Raw genomic sequence first — 21517 nt, forward strand, 5'->3', positions numbered from 1 at the left:
TCCAAACTGCCTCAGCATCGCAGGGGGCCCATTCTAATGAAGACAAAGTCCTCCACCCGTTGTCAAGATACTGGTGTATTTAGCTGAAGAGCAAACATAGATATAGCAGGTTGTCAGATGAAGCTGGGTCGGTACACAAGCAGGTAGTCAGAGGAAGCCGGGTTGGTACACAAGCAGGTAGTCAGATGAAGCCAGGTCGGTACACAAGCAGGTAGTCAGATGAAGCCGGGTTGGTACACAAGCAGGTATTCAGAGGAAGCCAGGTCGGTACACAAGTAGGTAAATATTCCAACAGGAGCAAGTGCAAGGCAGCAGGAGCAGAGCAAACAGATACTTAAGCAAAGGCTATATTCAGGAAGTACCTATTTATAGACCCAAACAAGAAACAGGAACCAAGATGGATTCTTCCGAGGTTGTCTGCAGCCTAACTTTTGTTTCTTTCCTAAGTTTAAAAAAGTATATTTACCCTAGGACAGAGTTCTACTAATACTGATGTAACATTTAGGTGACAGATTAATCTATTTTTTTGGTTGGATTGGCTAACCTAAATCTTTTTTGACATACCAACAGTTCGCCCATAGGATGCTAATGCACAGAGTCCACTCCGGGTCTCGGATCAGTGAAATCACCATCACTCTACGCCTTCTAAGAGTGGATTCCAAACTGGCACGGCATCGCGGGGGGGGGGGGGGGCATTCTAACGAAGACAAAGTCCTCCACCCGTTTCCAAAACATTGACGGGCCACTCAAAAGAAAGGGCCAGTCGAGCCGAAGCTGCAGACGGTTGTCTTCAACCTGCATTTTTATTTAATCCTCATCCTAACTTTTGTTTCTTTCCTAAGTTTAAAAAAGCATATTTACCCTAGGACAGAGTTCTACTAATACTGATGTAACATTTAGGTGACAGATTCATCAATTTTTTTAGTTGGATTTGCTAACCTAAATTTTTTTGACATACCAACAGTTCGCTCATGGGATGCTAATGTACAGAGTGCACTCCGGGTCTCGGATCAGTGAAATCACCATCACTCTACACCTTCTAACAGTGGAATCCAAACTGGCTCAACATCGCAGGGGGCCCATTCTAACGAAGACAATATCCTCAACCCGTTTCCAAAACATTGAGGGGCCACTCAAAAAAAAGGGGCAGACAAGCCGAACCGGCAGACGGGTGTCTTCATCCTGCATTTTTATTTAATCCTCATCCTAACTTTTGTTTCTTTCCTAACTTTAAAAAAGCATATTTACCCTAGGACAGAGTTCTACTAATACTGATGTAACATTTAGGTGACGGATTAATCAATTTTTTGGTTGGATTGGCTAACCTAAATCTTTTTGACATAACAACAGTTCGCCCATGGGAGGCTAATGCACAGAGTCCACTACGGGTCTAGGATCAGTGAAATCACCATTACTCTAGGTCTTCTAAGAGTGGAGTCCAAAGTGCCTCAGCATCGCAAGGGGGCCCATTCTAATGAAGACAAAGTCCTCCACACGTTTCCAAAACATTGAGGGGCCACTCAAAAAAAAGGGGCATTTGAGCCGAAGCTGCACACGGTTGTCTTCATCCTGCATTTTTATTTAATCCTCATCCTAACTTTTGTTTCTTTCCTATGTTTAAAAAAGCATATTTACCATAGAACAGAGTTCTACTAATACTTTCAAAAGAAAGGGGCAGTCGAGCCGAAGCTGCACACGGTTGTCTTCATCCTGCATTTTTATTTAATCCTCATCCTAACTTTTGTTTCTTTCCTATGTTTAAAAAAGCATATTTACCATAGGACAGAGTTCTACTAATACTGATGTAACATTTAGGTGACAGATTAATAATTTTTTTGGTTGGATTGGCTAACCTAAATCTTTTTGACATAACAACAGTTCGCCAATGGGATGGTAATGCACAGAGTCCACTCCGGGTCTAGGATCAGTGAAATCATCATCACTCTAGGCCATCTAAGAGTGGAGTCCAAACTGCCTCAGCAAAGTCCTCCTCCCATTTCAAAAACATTGAGGGGCCACTCAAAAAAAAAAGGGGCAGTCGAGCCGAACCTGCAGATGGTTGTCTTCAGCCTGCATTTTTATTTTATCCTTATCCTAACTTTTCTTTCTTTTCTAAGTTTAAAAAAGCATATTTACCCTAAACAAGAGTTCTACTAATACTGATGTAAAATTTAAATGATAGGTTAATCAATTTATTGGTTGGATTAGCTAACCTAAATCTTTTTGACATAACAACAGTTCGCCCATGGGATGCTAACGCACAGAATCCACTCCGGGTCTAGGATCAGTGAAATCACCATTACTCTAGGCCTTCTAAGAGTGGAGTCCAAAGTGCCTCAGCATCGAAAGGGGGCCCATTCTAATGAAGACAAAGTCCTCCACACGTTTCCAAAACATTGAGGGGCCACTCAAAAGAAAGGGGCAGTCGAGCCGAAGCTGCAGACGGTTGTCTTCATTCTGCATTTTTATTTAATCCTCATCCTAACTTTTGTTTCTTTCCTAAGTTTAAAAAAGCATATTTACCCTAGGACATAGTTCTACTAATACTGATGTAACATTTAGGTGACAGATTAATCAATTTTTTGGTTGGATTGGCTAACCTAAATCTTTTTGACATAACAACATTTCGCCCATGGGATGCTAATGCACAGAGTCCACTCCGGGTCTAGGATCAGTGAAATCACCATCACTCTAGGCCTTCTAAGAGTGAAGTCCAAACTGCCTCAGCATCGCAGGGGGGCCCATTCTAACGACGACAAAGTCCTCCTCCCGTTTCAAAAACATTGAGGGGCCACTCAAAAAAAAGGGGCAGTCGAGCCGAAGCTGCAGATGGTTGTCTTCATCCTCCATTTTTATTTAATCCTCATCCTAACTTTTGTTTCTTTCGTAAGTTTAAAAATGCATATTTACCCTAGGATATAGTTCTACTAATACTGATGTAACATTTAGATTACAGATTAATCAATTTTTTGGTTGGATTAGCTAACCTAAATCTTTTTGACATAACAACAGTTCGCCCATGGGATGCTATTGCACAGAGTCCACTCCGGGTCTAGGATCAGTGAAATCACTCTAGGCCTTCTAAGAGTGAAGTCCAAACTGCCTCAGCATCGCAGGGGGGCCCATTCTAACTAAGACAAAGTCCTCCTCCCGTTTCAAAAACATTGAGGGGCCACTCAAAAAAAAGGGGCAGTCGAGCCGAAGCTGCAGACGGTTGTCTTCATCCTGCATTTTTATTTAATCCTCATCCTAACTTTTGTTTTTTTCCTAAGTTTAAAAATGCATATTTACCCTAGGACATAGTTCTACTAATACTGATGTAACATTTAGATTACAAATTAATCAATTTTTTGGTTGGATTAGCTAACCTAAATCTTTTTGACATAACAACAGTACGCCCATGCGATGCTAATGCACAGAGTCCACTCCGGGTCTAGGATCAGTGAATCCACCATCACTCTAGGCCTTCTAAGAGTGAAGTCCAAACTGCCTCAGCATCGCAGGGGGCCAATTCTAATGAAGACAAAGTCCTCCACCCGTTGTCAAGATACTGGTGTATTTAGCTGAAGAGCAAACATAGATATAGCAGGTTGTCAGATGAAGTTGGGTCGGTACACAAGCAGGTAGTCAGAGGAAGCCGGGTCGGTACACAAGCAGGTAGTCAGATGAAGCCGGGTCGGTACACAAGCAGGTAGTCAGATGAAGCCGGGTCGGTACACAAGCAGGTAGTCAGATGAAGCCGGGTCGGTACACAAGTAGGTAAATATTTCAACAGGAGCAAGTGCAAGGCAGCAGGAGCAGAGCAAACAGATACATAAGCAAAGGCTATATTCAGGAAGTACCTATTTATAGACCCAAACAGGAAACAGGAACCAAGATGGATTCTTCCGAGGTTGTCTGTATCCTAACTTTTGTTTCTTTCCTAAGTTTAAAAAAGCATATTTACCCTAGGACAGAGTTCTACTAATACTGATGTAACATTTAGGTGACAGATTAATCAATTTTTTGGTTGGATTGGCTAACCTAAATCTTTTTGACATAACAACAGTACGCCCATGCGATGCTAATGCACAGAGTCCACTCCGGGTCTAGGATCAGTGAATCCACCATCACTCTAGGCCTTCTAAGAGTGAAGTCCAAACTGCCTCAGCATCGCAGGGGGCCAATTCTAATGAAGACAAAGTCCTCCACCCGTTGTCAAGATACTGGTGTATTTAGCTGAAGAGCAAACATAGATATAGCAGGTTGTCAGATGAAGTTGGGTCGGTACACAAGCAGGTAGTCAGAGGAAGCCGGGTCGGTACACAAGCAGGTAGTCAGATGAAGCCGGGTCGGTACACAAGCAGGTAGTCAGATGAAGCCGGGTCGGTACACAAGCAGGTAGTCAGATGAAGCCGGGTCGGTACACAAGTAGGTAAATATTTCAACAGGAGCAAGTGCAAGGCAGCAGGAGCAGAGCAAACAGATACATAAGCAAAGGCTATATTCAGGAAGTACCTATTTACAGACCCAAACAGGAAACAGGAACCAAGATGGATTCTTCCGAGGTTGTCTGTATCCTAACTTTTGTTTCTTTCCTAAGTTTAAAAAAGCATATTTACCCTAGGACAGAGTTCTACTAATACTGATGTAACATTTAGGTGACAGATTAATCAATTTTTTTGGTTGGATTGGCTAACCTAAATCTTTTTTGACATAACAACAGTTCGCCCATAAGATGCTAATGCACAGAGTCCACTCCGGGTCTCGGATCAGTGAAATCACCATCACTCTACGCCTTCTAAGAGTGGATTCCAAACTGGCACAGCATCGCGGGGGGACCCATTCTAACGAAGACAAAGTCCTCCACCCGTTTCCAAAACATTGACGGGCCACTCAAAAGAAAGGGCCAGTCGAGCCGAAGCTGCAGATGGTTGTCTTCAACCTGCATTTTTATTTAATCCTCAACTTAATTTTTTTTTCTTTCCTAAGTTTAAAAAAAGCATATTTACCCTAGGACAGAGTTCTACTAATACTGATGTAATATTTAGGTGACAGATTAATACATTTTTTGGTTGGATTGGCTAACCTACATGTTTTTTGACATAACAACAGTTCGCCCATAGGATGCTAATGCACAGAATCCACTCCGGGTCTAGGATCATTGAAATCAGCATCACTCTAGGCCTTCTAAGAGTGGAGTCCAAACTGCCTCAGCATCGCAGGGGGGGCCATTCTAATGAAAACAAAGTTGTCCACACGTTTCCAAAACATTGAGGGGCCACTCAAAAGAAAGGGGCAGTCGAGCCGAAGCTGCAGACGGTTGTCTTCATTCTGCATTTTTATTTAATCCTCATCCTAACTATTGTTTCTTTCCTAACTTTAAAAAAGCATATTTACCCTAGGACAGAGTTCTACTAATACTGATGTAACATTTAGGTGACAGATTAATCAATTTTTTGGTTGGATTGGCTAACCTAAATTTTTTTGACATAATAACAGTTTGCCCATGGGATGGTAATGCACAGAGTCCACTCTGGGTCTAGGACCAGTGAAATCACCACCACTCTAGGCCTTCTGAGAGTGGAGTCCAAACTTCCTCATGATCGCAGGGTGGCCCATTCTAATGAAGACAAAGGCCTCCACCCATTTCCAAAACACTAAAGGGGACACTAAAAAGAAAGGGGCAGTTGAGCCAAAGCTACAGACGGTTGTCTTCATCCTGCAATTTTTTTTAAACCTCATCCTAAATTTACTTTCTTTCCTAATTTTAAAAAAAACACAATTTACCCTAGGACAGAGTTCTACTAATACTGATGTAAAATTTAGGTGACAGATTAATCAATTTTTTGGTTGGATTGGCTAACCTAAATCTTTTTGACAGAAAAACAGTTCACCCATGGGATGCTAATGCACAGAGTCCAAAACACTGAGACGCCACTTTAAAGAAAGGGGCAGTCGAGGAGAAGCTGCAGACGGTTGTCTTCATCCTGCATTTTTACTTAATCCTCATCCTAAGTTTTGTTTCTCATCTAAGTTTAATAAAGCATATTTACCCTAGGACAGAGTTCTAATAATGCTGATGTAACTGTTACGTAGCAGGTTAGTGGACCCACTAGGCCGCATCGCTGTAGCAGGGAGGCAGCTGGCCAAACAACAGGAACCCCAGAATACAAAGTCCCGCACATGGGTACCTGGATAGTCCAGACAGTGGCCGCAGCTTTGGCACTGATGGAGATGGTTGCAGCTGGTATCACCAAACGTGGCGGATGTCACAGGTGCCGCAGGTTGCGCCAGACGTGGCGAATTCCTCCGGAAGTGGCAGAAGACACAGGACGTGGCGGATGACACAGATGCCGCAGGTTGCGGCAGATGTGGCAAATTCCTCAGGACGTGGCAGATGACACAGGACATGACACGACTCCGATACTAATAGGCACAGGTACAATAACAGCACGGGATACAGGAACAGGTAACAGGCCAAGGGTAACAACTGGAACAGGAAATACTAAGGGACCATTTGCAAGACAGGCTGGGAAAACTAACAACGCTCAGGCAAGGATCAGAAGGCCTGGGGCCTTCTTATAGACCTGGAAATCATAGCAGTTGATGATGATGACGATTTCCTCTGTGCGCACGTTGGCCCTTTAAGGCCTATGGGACACAGCAGATCGGAGCGGAAGTGAGCGCTGGCATCTTCTTGGAAGGACATGGGGACCAGTGCTCACGGATCCATGGCTGCGGGTGTCGGGAGGTCAGTAAACCTGACGGCCCGTGGCCATGGACGCTACACTACCATTGCCCGATCGTATTGTGTCTATCAAGAAACCACTGACGTTACAAATCAGAGTTTTGCACTCGGAAACAGATCACCTTCCCCTTCCTGCCTAAAGCCATCAACCCGGTCCTGCTGGGCCTGACTTGGCTTCGTCTCCACATCCCGGTCCTTGACTGGAATTCTGGAGAGGTCCTCCAATGGGGACCAGATGCCACAGGTTCGTCCTGTTTTGCCTCCACTGTCTCAGTCACTCTCCGATCTTCCATCTCCCTTATGCTAGTTTTGCGGACGTCTTCAGTAAGAGGGAAGCAGAGATTCTTCTTCCTCATCGCATCTACGACTACCCTGTTGACTTACTCCCTGACACTTCAGCTCCTCGAGGGCGCTTTTAATCTCTTTCCCTGCCAGAGACCCTAGCCATGTCCGCCTACATTAAGGAGAACCTCGAGAGAGGGATCATTCAGAAATCTTCCTCCCTGGCCGGAGCAGCATTCATCTTCGTGAAAAAGAAGGACGAATCTCTTCATCTATGTATTGACTACCGGGGTCTAAACCAAATTACGGTTAAAAATAAGTATCCCCTGCCGCTCATCTCAGAACTTTTTGATAGAATTCGTGGGGCCAAGGTATTTGCAAAGCTGGATCTATACGGAGCATATAATTTGATCCATATCCGCAGGGGAGATGAATGGAAAACTGCATTTAACACCTGTGACGGCCATTACAAATACCTTGTGATTCCCTTTGGACTGTGTAACGCTCCAGCTGTGTTCCAAGAATTTGTCAATTACATTTTTCGGGATCTGCTGTATGTCGGTGTGGTGGTCTATCTGGACGACATCCTGGTTTACTCACCTGATTTGATGACACATCGAAGGCACGTTCGCCAAGTACTGTCACGGTTGAGGAAGAATGGCCTATATGCTAAAATTAAGAAATATGTGTTAGAAAAAACTCTCTGTCCTTCCTGGGCTACATTGTATCTGACCATGGCCTCAAGATGGATCCAGAGAAGGTGAGATCCGTCTAAGAGTGGCCATGCCCACAGGGTCTTCGGTCCATACAAAGATTTCTGGGATTTGCGAACTTCTATTGGCAATTTATCCAGAACTTCTCATCTCTGACTGCTCCAATCTCGGCCCTCACCAAGAAGGGGGTGAACGCCAAGGTTTGGCCTCCAGAGGCAGAATTGGTATTTACTAAGCTCAAGAGCGCTTTCACTTCAGCATCTGTTCTTCACCACCCTGATGCTTCTCGGCAGTTCTTTCTAGAAGTGGACGCATCTTCCGTGGATACTAGAGGACTATTATGTCAAAAGAACTCTAAGGGCAAGATGGTGGCCCGTGGCTTCTTCTCGAAATAGTTTTTCCTGGCTGAGCGCAACTATTCCATTGGGGATCGGGAGTTGCTGGCCGTCAAGTTGGCATTAGAGGAATGGAGACACTTGCTGGAGGGCGCGGTACACCCTAATGTCATTTATACGGACCACAAGAACCTTACATACTTACATTCAGCAAAATGACTAAATCCTCGCCAAGCCAGGTGGTCGTTGTTCTTCGCCAGGTTTCAATTCTTGCTTCACTTCCACCCTGTTAAGAATGTGAAGGCTGACGCCATGTCCCGATCATTTGATACTAAGGAAATTCCTCAATATATTATAGACCCGTCTAGGATTAATGTCGCTAGCTCATTGCAAATTAGAGACATTCCTCCCGGAAAGACTTTTGTCTGCCTTGTCGACAGGAAGAGAATTCTCCACTGCGGACACAGCTTCAAATTGGCAGGGCAATTAGGTGTTCGAAAGACTCTGGACTTCATAACCCATCAGTCCTGGTGGTCCACACTGCCGAGAGATGTTGCGGACTATATCTCTTCATGTACGAACTGTGCCTCGAACAAGTCTTCTTGCTCCAAACCTAGTGGTCTGCTCCTACCCCTGCCTGTTCCTGATGCCCCTTGGCAGCATATTGCTATGGATTTTATCACGGACCTTCCTCCTTCAGCTGGATGTACTACGATCTGGATAGTAATGGATCGGTTCTCTAAAATGGCACATTTCGTTCCTCTGACTGGCCTTCCATCTGCTCCTCGCCCGGCAAGCCTGTTTATTTCGCACATCTTCGGGCTACACGGACTTCCTCTAAATATTTATGACCAAAAGAGAAAAGATGCCACAAGACTAGAAAATATGGAAAAATAGAAAAATACTTTATTGAAAATGACACATTAATATACAATGATTAAAAAAGAATCCATTAACCAACAGGTTAAAAAAGACATACAAGCTATGCAATATACAAGGTAGGTAACGTCTAAAGCAGAAGAAAAATAATAGAAGCCAAGTGGCATAACCTGGTACTGAAATACGTCGGCAGATAATATTGAATATTTGAATGAGTACAAGTAACTGAAGGTATATGCCATATAAAATGGTCTAAGAGAAGGTACTCAACAAATATGAAGATAGTGCCATAAAACAATGAGCAATGTCAATATATGAAAAGTGTTCACAACGACTGATGGTAATACACATACCAATTTTAGAACCAGGTAAACTGCACAGCAATATGTCTGCCCCAACGCGCGTTTCGGCGCAACTGCCTTCGTCTGGGGGTAGCGTTGAATGATATACATTCCACTATTTATGGGAAAAGGCCAACCAATCAGAGAATATCCTAAACAGGGGACCCAGGTGTGAAAGGTATAATAATACATATATCGCCACATATTTACCGTTCGCTTTCCTCGTGGTGAGGGAGATGGCCGCGCCTACCGGAAGCGCCGGTCACGAGGGGCCGGAGCCGGATACACGTCATCGCGTTGATGGACGCGGTCACATGAATCCGAAGTCCAGCGCGTCATGAGCGGCGAAACGGAGGCCGGTCACCCGTGCACCAATCAGAGGAAGCGACGCGGCGAAGAAATGGGTAACCCTGGATACGCAGTGTTTATAGGAACGGCCAGAAACCTGATATAGTTTAAAATGGCAGCAAAAGACTTTTTATAATTCAAGTATGATTCTAATGCAAAGAAATATATGTGCATGAAATGTTTATTGTGTGTCATAAAAACTCCCATATAAGAAAACATATATGCGTGAAACTTAATATATGTTGTGGAGATGTATTAAGTGCAACGATCAAGGGTAACAAATCCATGGAAGTGAACATATTGAATGAAATAATAAATGAGTGAAAAATGCAGTATGCTTAAACGTGAAAATGTTATGTGAGAATAATAATGATGAGAGTGAAAGAAGACACAAAAGGGGTCAGAAATGAATGAATGAGTATAAAGGTGAAACGAAAAAGAATATAGTTACATAAAATTTATTGGACGGTGAGTCCAGTGTATAAGTAAACATTGAACAATTGAAAAAAGTGCATGATGATAAGGGAACATGAATAATGAAAGAACAAAATATATTAGATCATACACAGGTGTCGTTATAAGAGACTTCGCAAGAATAGATAATAAAAAATAAATAAAATAACATAACACTGGTTATTGTATTAACAACGATGGTCATGAAGCCATATCAGCAAATACAGAAATTAAACTGCCTGTTGACTGGTCACTGCGCATCACGAAAGGACAAGATCAGTAGTAATGTACGGCGGCATCCCAAAAAGTGGAATCCAGATATAATGAAATACAGAAACTCGTGTCAAAGGTCTAATCTGTAAAAGAATGAAAGACTGTTAAAATCACAAAGACACACACAGGATCCTTCATATGCACAATAAGAAAAATCCAACTAAAAACTGCTGACAGTCAGAGAAATGAAGAAAACCCTGCGGTCTCGTTGAGACCTGCCGGGTACATAGTCTGAAGCCTCCAGATCCATTTGCATTCCCGCTGCAATAAGCGTTTTTTTAGGTCACCCCCACGCAGGCCAAGATTAATGTGATCGATGCCCCTGATTTTTAACATCTTAGAGTTACAGGCATGATATAGTCGGAAATGTCTAGGAATTGTCTTGAGCTGTTCAACATTGTCTGCCGTTTTTGCATTTTCAATGTCCCTGACATGCTCCCTTACCCTCAAGCGCAGTTCGCGAGTGGTCATACCCACATATATTTTCAGACATGGGCAAAGGGCATAGTATATAACCCCCTTAGTGCCACAGGATATAGGCCAACAGATTTTGAAGACATGATTACCACTAGAATCCGTAAAATTTTCTGAGCGCTCAATGTTGGGGCAACTGATACAGTCACCGCATGGTTTGCAGCCCCATTTTGGCCCCTTGGTGCCAAAAACTCTACCAGGTTTAGTAGGTGAAAGATAACTACGTACCATGGCATCTCGCAGATTGGGAGCTCTGCGAGGCGCCATGGCTGGATAGTGGGGAAGAACCTTCAACAAGATGGGGTCAGTCAGCAATATAGGCCAAAATTTGTTCAAAACGCTACGCATTTCTGTCCACCGTGAGTTAAAGGTGGTAATAAACCTCACCTTGGGTTGTGTGCCAGTTCTTGGGATAACTTGCAGTAGTTGTTGTCGATCAACTTTTGATGCTCGCTTCCAAGCTTTACATATGCTGCGTTGACTGTAACCCCTTTGAGTGAATCTATCTCCCAGTTCTTCAAAACAGAACTTAAGATCTTCATCAGTGGAGCAAATCTTCTTAATACGTAAAAATTGACCCACTGGAATAGCATCAATCGTATGTCGAGGGTGTGAGGAGGTGGCATGCAATAGTGAGTTGGTAGAAGTTTCCTTTCGGTACAAATCCGTCTGTAAGAGACCATTGCCATCTTTCTTAATTAGAATATCCAAAAAATCAATGCTAGAATAACTCCATTTATGTGTAAGTTTAATATTGAGCGAATTGCAATTCAAGACATTGATGAAAGATAGGAGGTCATCGGGAGTGCCCTGCCAGATCATGAAAATGTCATCAATGAACCGTGCCCAAAAGGGGACACGGCTCATTGATGGCCCATGATCTGACAGAAAAAGGTCCCTCTCCCACAGCCCCAGGAACAAATTGGCATACGAGGGTGCACAGGCTGCCCCCATAGCCGTCCCCTGGAGCTGTAGGAAAAATGAACCATTGAAGGTGAAGAAATTATGCTTGAGTGTAAAATCTAAAAGTGACAAAATGAGTTGGGAAATCTCACTTTCAATATCACTCATTGACAAGAAATTCCTGACTGCATGCAGACCATCACTATGTTGAATACTGGTGTAAAGAGACTCAACATCACATGTGACTAGTAGATGGTCTGAATCTAAATGAATCCCCTCTATTTTTAATAGTAGATCAGCTGAGTCACGCAGGTAGGATGGCAAACACTCAACCAAGGGTTTCAGATGGAAATCAATCCATTTGCATGCTTTTTCCGTAAGACCCCCAGTGCCCGAGATGATAGGCCTACCTGGCGGGTTCTTTGCATCTTTGTGAATTTTGGGCAATAAGTACATCGTTGGTATAGTGGGTTTCGGCACAAATAAAGACTCGCTCAAAGATTTCGTAATAGTGCCATTCTCCACAGCATCCTGCAAGATTTTATGAAATTTCAATTTAAAAGATGACAAGGGGTTTAACTTAAGTTTTTGGTAACAAACTGTATTCCGTAGTTGACGATTAGCTTCATGGATGTATAATTGACGTGGCCAAAGTACTACGTTACCCCCTTTGTCCGCCGGTTTCACTATGACATCATCCCAAGCTTTAATTTTATCAAGACTTGCTCGCTCTGACCGATTCAAATTGTCATGACCGATTCCCCTAGATATTGTGTTCCATTCATTGGAAACAAGCTTCACGACTAAGTCGACTGCTGGGCAGATGGACAAGGGGGGAAATTTGGTGGACTTATTCTTTATACACGTCGGTATCTTACCTTTAGATGTACATTCTTCTTGATCAAGCAGTTCTTCCAACACACGCAGTGTCTCTTTTTCTTGTGATGTTGTGAAGATGTTATCCTCCTCCCTAAAGTACCACTTCTTAAAGATCAGAGATCTACCAAATAGTTGTAAGTCTTTTACTGCTGAGAAATGGTCAAAAGAAGAGGCGGGGGAAAAAGTTAACCCCCTTTCCAAGAGAGACATATCACTAGGTGTGAGTGAGTGTTGAGAAAGATTAATTACCTTCAGATGTTGATGACCCAAATTAAGCTCCAAGGTTGAAGTAGGATGCACTTGTCTGGGATTATACTCAGTACCTCTATTGGCTCTTCTTTTGGGGTATACTGAATTGTTATAATTAACTTTACGTTTTTGTCTGGTGTTAATACGTCCCGGACCCGCATTGCGTGTCGTCGTATCGTATTGGTCACTGAGAGATGATATAGAGGAAATAGATGGAGAACGACTGGCACTCAAAATTGGTGTCCGGCGGTTCCATCTATACATCCGTTTTTGGGTATAATCATCATGGTCGGTTGTGAATAGGAATTTTTTAGCATAGGGAACACTAGCATTGTTTGTTTACCTCAACACTAGGAGCTTCCGGTGCGGTTATCACGGACTCTAGTGTGAATTAGGGTCAAGACTATTGTTATGCCCACTTTTCAAATGCTGATTCCGTATTGATATTCTTGTTTAACACTGAGCTATAGTAGGTTCACAATTGAATTAGAACTCAGTGTTTACTATTTAATAAGTTTTTATACACACGGTGGGGCTTTTTCACAGTGGTGATTGTACCCCTGTTTTTAGAGAGTTATAAATAAATGTTATATTTTACTCATATCACACCAGTGAATCCTTTAAAATTGTTATGTTGTGGGAGCACAATTGAATATATCTTTAAAATACAGTGAATTATATAATCATCATGGTCGCAAATCAATTTTTTAATTTTAATTGACTCAATTTCTTTCTCCCAAATAGTACATTGTTGTTCCAAGTGACCATTGAAAATCTCAAGACTCTCCCTAGACATTTCCGACTTGAAACGTGATTGGATGGATTCCAACTCCACATCCATTGTATTGAGTGATCTGGTATTGAGATCAATAAGTAAATCCATCATTTTGCGTGAGCAGGCGTTGCAATTGTTTTCCCACGAGGATGTGAAGCACTCATCCTCAATGGGAAACAATGGAAACACCTGGACACGTAGACCCCTAGGGATGAGGTTGTGTTGGAGGTAATTCTGTAGGAAAGTGCGATTCCACCATATTTTCATTCTTTTATGCATGAGGTTTTTAAAATAATTCTGAGACTCCCTAACATCTCTCTGACTGCCAGCACCTGTGGCCATGGATCCATCTTTAAAAACATTCGAAATTTGGGAAAGCCAAGATTGTTCCCTGGCCCGAAAGTCCATAGTTGGATTGCTGGAAGTATCTGTAAAAAGCAGAAACAAAGCAAATTATATAACCGAAAAACACAGCATGTATCTAGAATGGTTCAAATGGGGTAAAATGCAGCCGTCGGCAAGCATATGTTCAAGTGTGAATCAGATCCTAGGGCGTATACCCATAAAGCATCCAAAGCATGAATATATATGACCAAAAGAGAAAAGATGCCACAAGACTAGAAAATATGAAAAAATAGAAAAATACTTTATTGAAAATGACACATTAATATACAATGATTAAAAAAGAATCCATTAACCAACAGGTTAAAAAAGACATACAAGCCATGCAATATACAAGGTAGGTAACGTCTAAAGTAGAAGAAAAATAATAGAAGCCAAGTGGCATAACCTGGTACTGAAATACGTCGGCAGATAATATTGAACATTTGAATGAGTACAAGTATCTGAAGGTATATGCCATATAAAATGGTCTAAGAGAAGGTACTCAACAAATATGAAGATAGTGCCATAAAACAATGAGCAATGTCAATATATGAAAAGTGTTCACAACGACTGATGGTAATACACATACCCATTTTAGAACCAGGTAAACTGCACAGCAATATGTCTGCCCCAACGCGCCTTTCGGCGCAACTGCCTTCGTCTGGGGGTAGCGTTGAATGATATACATTCCACTATTTATGGGAAAAGGCCAACCAATCAGAGAATATCCTAAACAGGGGACCCAGGTGTGAAAGGTATAATAATACATATATCGCCACATATTTACCGTTCGCTTTCCTCGTGGTGAGGGAGATGGCCGCGCCTACCGGAAGCGCCGGTCACGAGGGGCCGGAGCCGGATACACGTCATCGCGTCGATGGACGCGTTCACATGAATCCGAAGTCCGGCGCGTCATGAGTATGATTCAAGTATGATTCTAATGCAAAGAAATATATGTGCATGAAATGTTTATTGTGTGTCATAAAAACTCCCATATAAGAGAACATATATGCGTGAAACTTAATATATGTTGTGGAGATGTATTAAGTGCAACGATCAAGGGTAACAAACACATGGAAGTAAGTGAACATATTGAATGAAATAATAAATGAGTGAAAAATGCAGTATGCTTAAACGTGAAAATGTTATGTGAGAATAATAATGATGAGAGTGAAAGAAGACACAAAAGGGGTCAGAAATGAATGAATGAGTATAAAGGTGAAACGAAAAAGAATATAGTTACATAAAATTTATTGGACGGTGAGTCCAGTGTATAAGTAAACATTGAACAATTGAAAAAAGTGCATGATGATAAGGGAACATGAATAATGAAAGAACAAAATATATTAGATCATACACAGGTGTCGTTATAAGAGACTTCGCAAGAATAGATAATAAAAAATAAATAAAATAACATAACACTGGTTATTGTATTAACAACGATGGTCATGAAGCCATATCAGCAAATACAGAAATTAAACTGCCTGTTGACTGGTCACTGTGCATCACGAAAGGACAAGATCAGTAGTAATGTACGGCGGCATCCCAAAAAGTGGAAAACAAGGAATCCAGATATAATGAAATACAGAAACTCGTGTCAAAGGTCTAATCTGTAAAAGAATGAAAGACTGTTAAAATCACAAAGACACACACAGGATCCTTCATATGCACAATAAGAAAAATCCAACACCACTAAAAACTGCTGACAGTCAGAGAAATGAAGAAAACCCTGCGGTCTCGTTGAGACCTGCCGGGTACATAGTCTGAAGCCTCCAGATCCATTTGCATTCCCGCTGCAATAAGCGTTTTTTTAGGTCACCCCCACGCAGGCCAAGATTAATGTGATCGATGCCCCTGATTTTTAACATCTTAGAGTTACAGGCATGATATAGTCGGAAATGTCTAGGAATTGTCTTGAGCTGTTCAACATTGTCTGCCGTTTTTGCATTTTCAATGTCCCTGACATGCTCCCTTACCCTCAAGCGCAGTTCGCGAGTGGTCATACCCACATATATTTTCGGACATGGGCAAATGGCATAGTATATAACCCCCTTAGTGCCACAGGATATAGGCCAACAGATTTTGAAGACATGATTACCACTAGAATCCGTAAAATTTTCTGAGCGCTCAATGTTGGGGCAACTGATACAGTCACCGCATGGTTTGCAGCCCCATTTTGGCCCCTTGGTGCCAAAAACTCTACCAGGTTTAGTAGGTGAAAGATAACTACGTACCATGGCATCCCGCAGATTGGGAGCTCTGCGAGGCGCCATGGCTGGATAGTGGGGAAGAACCTTCAACAAGATGGGGTCAGTCAGCAATATAGGCCAAAATTTGTTCAAAACGCTACGCATTTCTGTCCACCGTGAGTTAAAGGTGGTAATAAACCTCACCTTGGGTTGTGTACCAGTTCTTGGGATAACTTGCAGTAGTTGTTGTCGATCAACTTTTGATGCTCGCTTCCGAGCTTTACATATGCTGCGTTGACTGTAACCCCTTTGAGTGAATCTATCTCCCAGTTCTTCAAAACGGAACTTAAGATCTTGATCAGTGGAGCAAATCTTCTTAATACGTAAAAATTGACCCACTGGAATAGCATCAATCGTATGTCGAGGGTGTGAGGAGGTGGCATGCAATAGTGAGTTGGTAGAAGTTTCCTTTCGGTACAAATCCGTCTGTAAGAGACCATTGCCATCTTTCTTAATTAGAATATCCAAAAAATCAATGCTAGAATAACTCCATTTATGTGTAAGTTTAATATTGAGCGAATTGCAATTCAAGACATTGATGAAAGATAGGAGGTCATCGGGAGTGCCCTGCCAGATCATGAAAATGTCATCAATGAACCGTGCCCAAAAGGGGACACGGCTCATTGATGGCCCATGATCTGACAGAAAAAGGTCCCTCTCCCACAGCCCCAGGAACAAATTGGCATACGAGGGTGCACAGGCTGCCCCCATAGCTGTAGGAAAAATTAACCATTGAAGGTGAAGAAATTATGCTTGAGTGTAAAATCTAAAAGTGACAAAATGAGTTGGGAAATCTCACTTTCAATATCACTCATTGACAAAAAATTCCTGACTGCATGCAGACCATCACTATGTTGAATACTGGTGTAAAGAGACTCAACATCACATGTGACTAGTAGATGGTCTAAATCTAAATGAATCCCCTCTATTTTTAATAGTAGATCAGCTGAGTCACGCAGGTAGGATGGCAAACACTCAACCAAGGGTTTCAGATGGAAATCAATATATTCCTCTAAATATTGTCTCGGACCGGGATTTACAGTTTACATCCAAGCTCTGGAGAGCCCTGTGCAACCTGCTAGACTTTAAACTGGACTTCTCTTCTGCCTATCACCCTCAGTCCAATGGTCAGGTGGAGAGGACCAACCAGATTTGAGAGAATTACCTCCGTCATTTTGTTTCCGCCCAACACAACAATTGGGTACAACTTCTGCCTAGGGCGGAATTCCCATACAACAATCACACAAGTGAGTCTACTGCCTCATCTCCTTTCTACATCATGTACAGCCAGCATCCTTGAGTTCCTCTTCCTGTGCCAGCCATGACTCAAGTACCGGCAGCTAACTCTTCTTTTGGCTAGTTTATTCACATCTGGCAGCAAACTAAGGCTGCGATTCTGCAAGCAATGGACTGCATGAAAAGGCATGCCGATAAAAGAAGAAAAGTCCCTCCTCAGTTCTCTCCTGGAGTCAAAGTCTGGCTGTCCTCGAGAAACATTAGACTCAAGATGCCTTCCCACAAATTCGCTCCCAGGTTCCTCGGTCCTTTCAAGGTACTACAACGGATTAACCCTGTATAAACTTCGGTTGCCTTCTACTCTCAAGATTCCTAACTCGTTCCACGTGTCCCTCCTTAAACCTGTGGTCCTGAACAGCTATTAGTGCACCTGCCCTCATTAAAAAGTTCCTCTTCTGCTCCGGACCCAAGAGGGGGCAAAAGGGGGGTATGGCTGCGTTCACGGACCGCTGCAGCTCAACCTCGGCGAATGGCCACGAACGCAACTACCTGGCCCTCTGCCGGCGTCCCTCTCCCCGGAGATGCCGGCTGATGCGACCTTCCACTCCTGGACTGTGCGATGGGGTGCACGTGCGCTTGTCCCCGGCCTTAAGGGCCAGTGCACACACTCCCTAATAGTTCCCTATCCTATCTCCAGTGAACCCTGGACTATAAAAAGGGCTCCGCCCTCCCACTCCTTGCCTGAGCATTGTTTGTACTTTTCCCATGTTCGTATTGCAAATGGTCCCTTAGTGTTTTCCTGCTCCCAGTGTTTCTGTTTCCTGAAGCCTATCTCCTGTATCCCATGCTGTGTTTCATTCCTGAGCCTGCCATGTATCAGAGTCATGTTGTGCCGCCTGCTGGATACACCCCTTCTGGTCTCATCTGCCATCCCTGGTGCCATCCGCCACGTCCGTTGCAACCTGCCACACCTAGCCCCATCTGTGCCAGAGCCCTGCCGCTGCTGGACTACCTCAGGTACCCTTGTGCTACACACCTCTTTCACAAGACTGTGCTTAGACTGTGAGTTGGCCAGCTGCCTCTTCGCTACGGTGGGGCGGCCTAGTGGGTCCACATACCCTAGATCGTGACAGGTACACTGACGTACTCTGCCTTTAAAAGGCTGTGACCTACAAGGGTATTAAGTGTCAGGGAGCGGAGAGATGCAGTTTGCAGCCTGGGCCCACCGGAGAATGCTCTGGTGGGCCAGTCCAACGCTGACTGTAAGAATTATGTGGGTAATGTTAGGCAGTATTGGGGGACTTAATCAATAGCAAATATTTGCAAATAGGTGTGCCTTTTAACAAATTTTGTTCAATTCACTCCAAAGCACTTTTCTTTTTAGCCTGGTGTATAGATCTGCCCCTATGTGCGCACACTATGATACAAAGTTTGAAAAGGTAGGCAGTGTAGTATGCAGGCGAAGGCTGTGGTGCGAAAGACGCGTCGGGGTGTGATACCAGGCTGGTTCCTCCCTCTCTTACACTGATGGGTAAGATGCTCTTAGTCATACATTAATATCTTGTTTTGCATGTTCATGATGCTTATGACACTAACGTAGATGGGTTTCCCAGGATCACTGCTATTATAGATGTGGATCATTTTTCATAATATTGGGATTCCACCCTTCATGTCTGAACTATGCCTAAAATATGTTCATGCAAAGTGCTGTATGTATTTTTACATGTGACATAATACCAAAGTCGTATAGCCTATTCACTGCCTGTTATCCATTTTTACATCCTGTGGCAATCATCTCTGATTTTAAGTGAGCATTTTTTCTATTGTATTTAATAAAATGATATGTATTATATTGACACTGGTGGATCATATACTCCTCTTTCTTGTAGGTTTTCAGTCTCATTTAGTGAGTTTCCACTATTTACAGCATGTGTAGATTGGGCCGCCCCCCCAACATATACTACACATTATAAATATGACCTTCTTCCGATGATGGGGTGGGGGATTTTGGTTGTCCTCCATATTGGTTTTGTAGTGTAGTATGCACTACGTACATAGGCACTGGATGGTACTAACTGTATGCAGTAAATCGGTGTTGTTTCGCACTTTCCTGACAATTTCCTAGTTACCAACAGTCCCTAACTTTTCTGGGACTGTACTTATTTTTTAAGGGCAATCCCAAATATTTCCCTTAGGCAATGTCCCGCAAATGCATGGGTAGATTTGGGTGCCACCAAAACTATACTGCCAGTTTTTCCTAAATCTCCCATTAACTATTGGATTCATTTAATAGATAACTTCTCCTCGCTTCCGGCTCCTCTTCTGCAGGCCCAGCTACTCTTTGGCTCCTGACACTGCTGCATATGATATCCGGACGGGTCTAGTCTGGGGTGTGAATTAAGGTGTCTGAATATTGGGGTCTGGTACAATTTTGGGGTCTGGTCGGGATTAAAGGGGCTATCCAGGCTGTAAGTTTTACCATCAAACGGCATCTGAGATCACTGTGGTGGGCCATCCCCTCCCTCTATATTGTCCTTAGGGGGAGGACAGTGTACCGAGAATATTTTGTAAAAAAAAATAATTTATATTTGGGCAAAGCCTGTCCCATGGTAAACCACGCACACGAAACTCCCCCACGATAAACCACGCCGTCAAAGCCAAAGTGTCCCTAGAAAGATAGCACCAACATATTCCGCAGCACTTTACAACATAGAACTATGCAATTTATGTATTATTTATCAGGGCACTGTAAGGCAATATATTCACATATAAGTATGAAAAGTTTTGTTGTGTACTACAAAGAGTTCTGCACATTGTTGTCCCTTTTTCATCCCTCAGAAATGTGAACAAAACACAGTCATAAGCCGTAATAGAACCAAGGGACATGCACTGTTCCTATAGTCTAGCTAAAGATGACACCTTCTTTGAATAATTACGGTAACGGCACACCGCAGTAAGAACCTGTCTCCGGCAGTGGCTATGTTCTCGTATTTTATCATTTAGCATGACTGTACTTTAGGCTCCAGCAACATGACACCCAAGTCGTTTTCTACAGCAGTTTGGCCTCTAGAAGGCGGATTGTGTCATGTGACAGGAGATAGCGGCGCCCTCAGAATGCCGGCTAGGTGAGGCGGGTACACTCATGGTGGGTGTCCGCGCATTCCTCGTCCCCAAGGCTGCTGTGTGCGCGCCCGGCTCAGTATGCCATGGGGATCTGCTGGACACGTTGCTGGAGTCTCTTCAGAAGAGAAAATAACCGCATCCAGAGATCGGGCGGAGGGTAAGCTGAAGGGATATGCGGGTAGGAGATAGTGTGTGGGCTAGTAGAAAGCCTAGTTCCGTGTGTGGATGGTGTTGCGGTGTCATGGCACTGATGTGGTTAAGCCAGGCTGCGGTTTTCAGGTGTCGCAGCGATTATACCCGCGTTTGTCTGACAGCGGCTTATATCACTCCTTTGTACCAGGTGACAGCTGGAGCGGACTACCTGATAAGTTATAATTAAAGGAAAACTCCAGTCATCGCCTAACATTACGCTGGTGACCCCCTGTAGGACAGCAGTGATAGCAGGGTATGGGAATATATATAAATATCATCTTTTATATAAGTCGCATGATGTGTCATTATAAACCACCATGTTTTTAAAGCTTTCCATCCTGGGCGGAGCTTAGCGCTCACATGACAAGGTACATACACCTGCCATAAAGGGGAAATCCCATGAGGGGAGGAGCCTGACACTGACTAATATTATTTTTCATGGTTCGTTGTAATGGTCCATTTCAGACTGGGAAGAGTGAGCCTCCTCCCAGTCTGAAATGGCTGATAACAGGGAAGAATAGATGTGACATTTGTTGTATAAAAGCCACCTGTTTATTACGCAATGTATAACTTGCTGGTGGCTAATTTACCAGCAGTTTTCTGGCCACTTCTAAAATTTAGACCATTTTAGTTTGTGTCAGAGTTTTGGCATTGATGGGCTCTCTCTGCACGCCGATTTTCGCCTGCGGCCATTGAGCA

The 21517-nt window shown here is 43.2% G+C and overlaps 1 protein-coding gene across 2 annotated transcripts in view; it reads left to right on the forward strand.

Annotated features, from left to right (window-relative positions):
* The first annotated feature begins 20588 nt into the window (after positions 1 to 20588).
* AP1AR (adaptor related protein complex 1 associated regulatory protein) overlaps positions 20589 to 21517 on the forward strand; it is a 64020-nt gene continuing 63091 nt past the window's right edge. The window contains exon 1 of one of the 2 annotated variants that reach the window (XM_075849738.1): positions 20589 to 20783. In XM_075849738.1, coding sequence (XP_075705853.1) covers positions 20710 to 20783 — 74 coding nt within the window. In that variant the 5' untranslated portion in view covers positions 20589 to 20709. The remainder of the gene's footprint in view (positions 20784 to 21517) is intronic. The other variant, XM_075849737.1, reaches the window with a different exon arrangement.

Source organism: Rhinoderma darwinii, chromosome 1 (assembly GCF_050947455.1).
Source record: "Rhinoderma darwinii isolate aRhiDar2 chromosome 1, aRhiDar2.hap1, whole genome shotgun sequence".
NCBI classification, from domain to species: domain Eukaryota; kingdom Metazoa; phylum Chordata; class Amphibia; order Anura; family Rhinodermatidae; genus Rhinoderma; species Rhinoderma darwinii.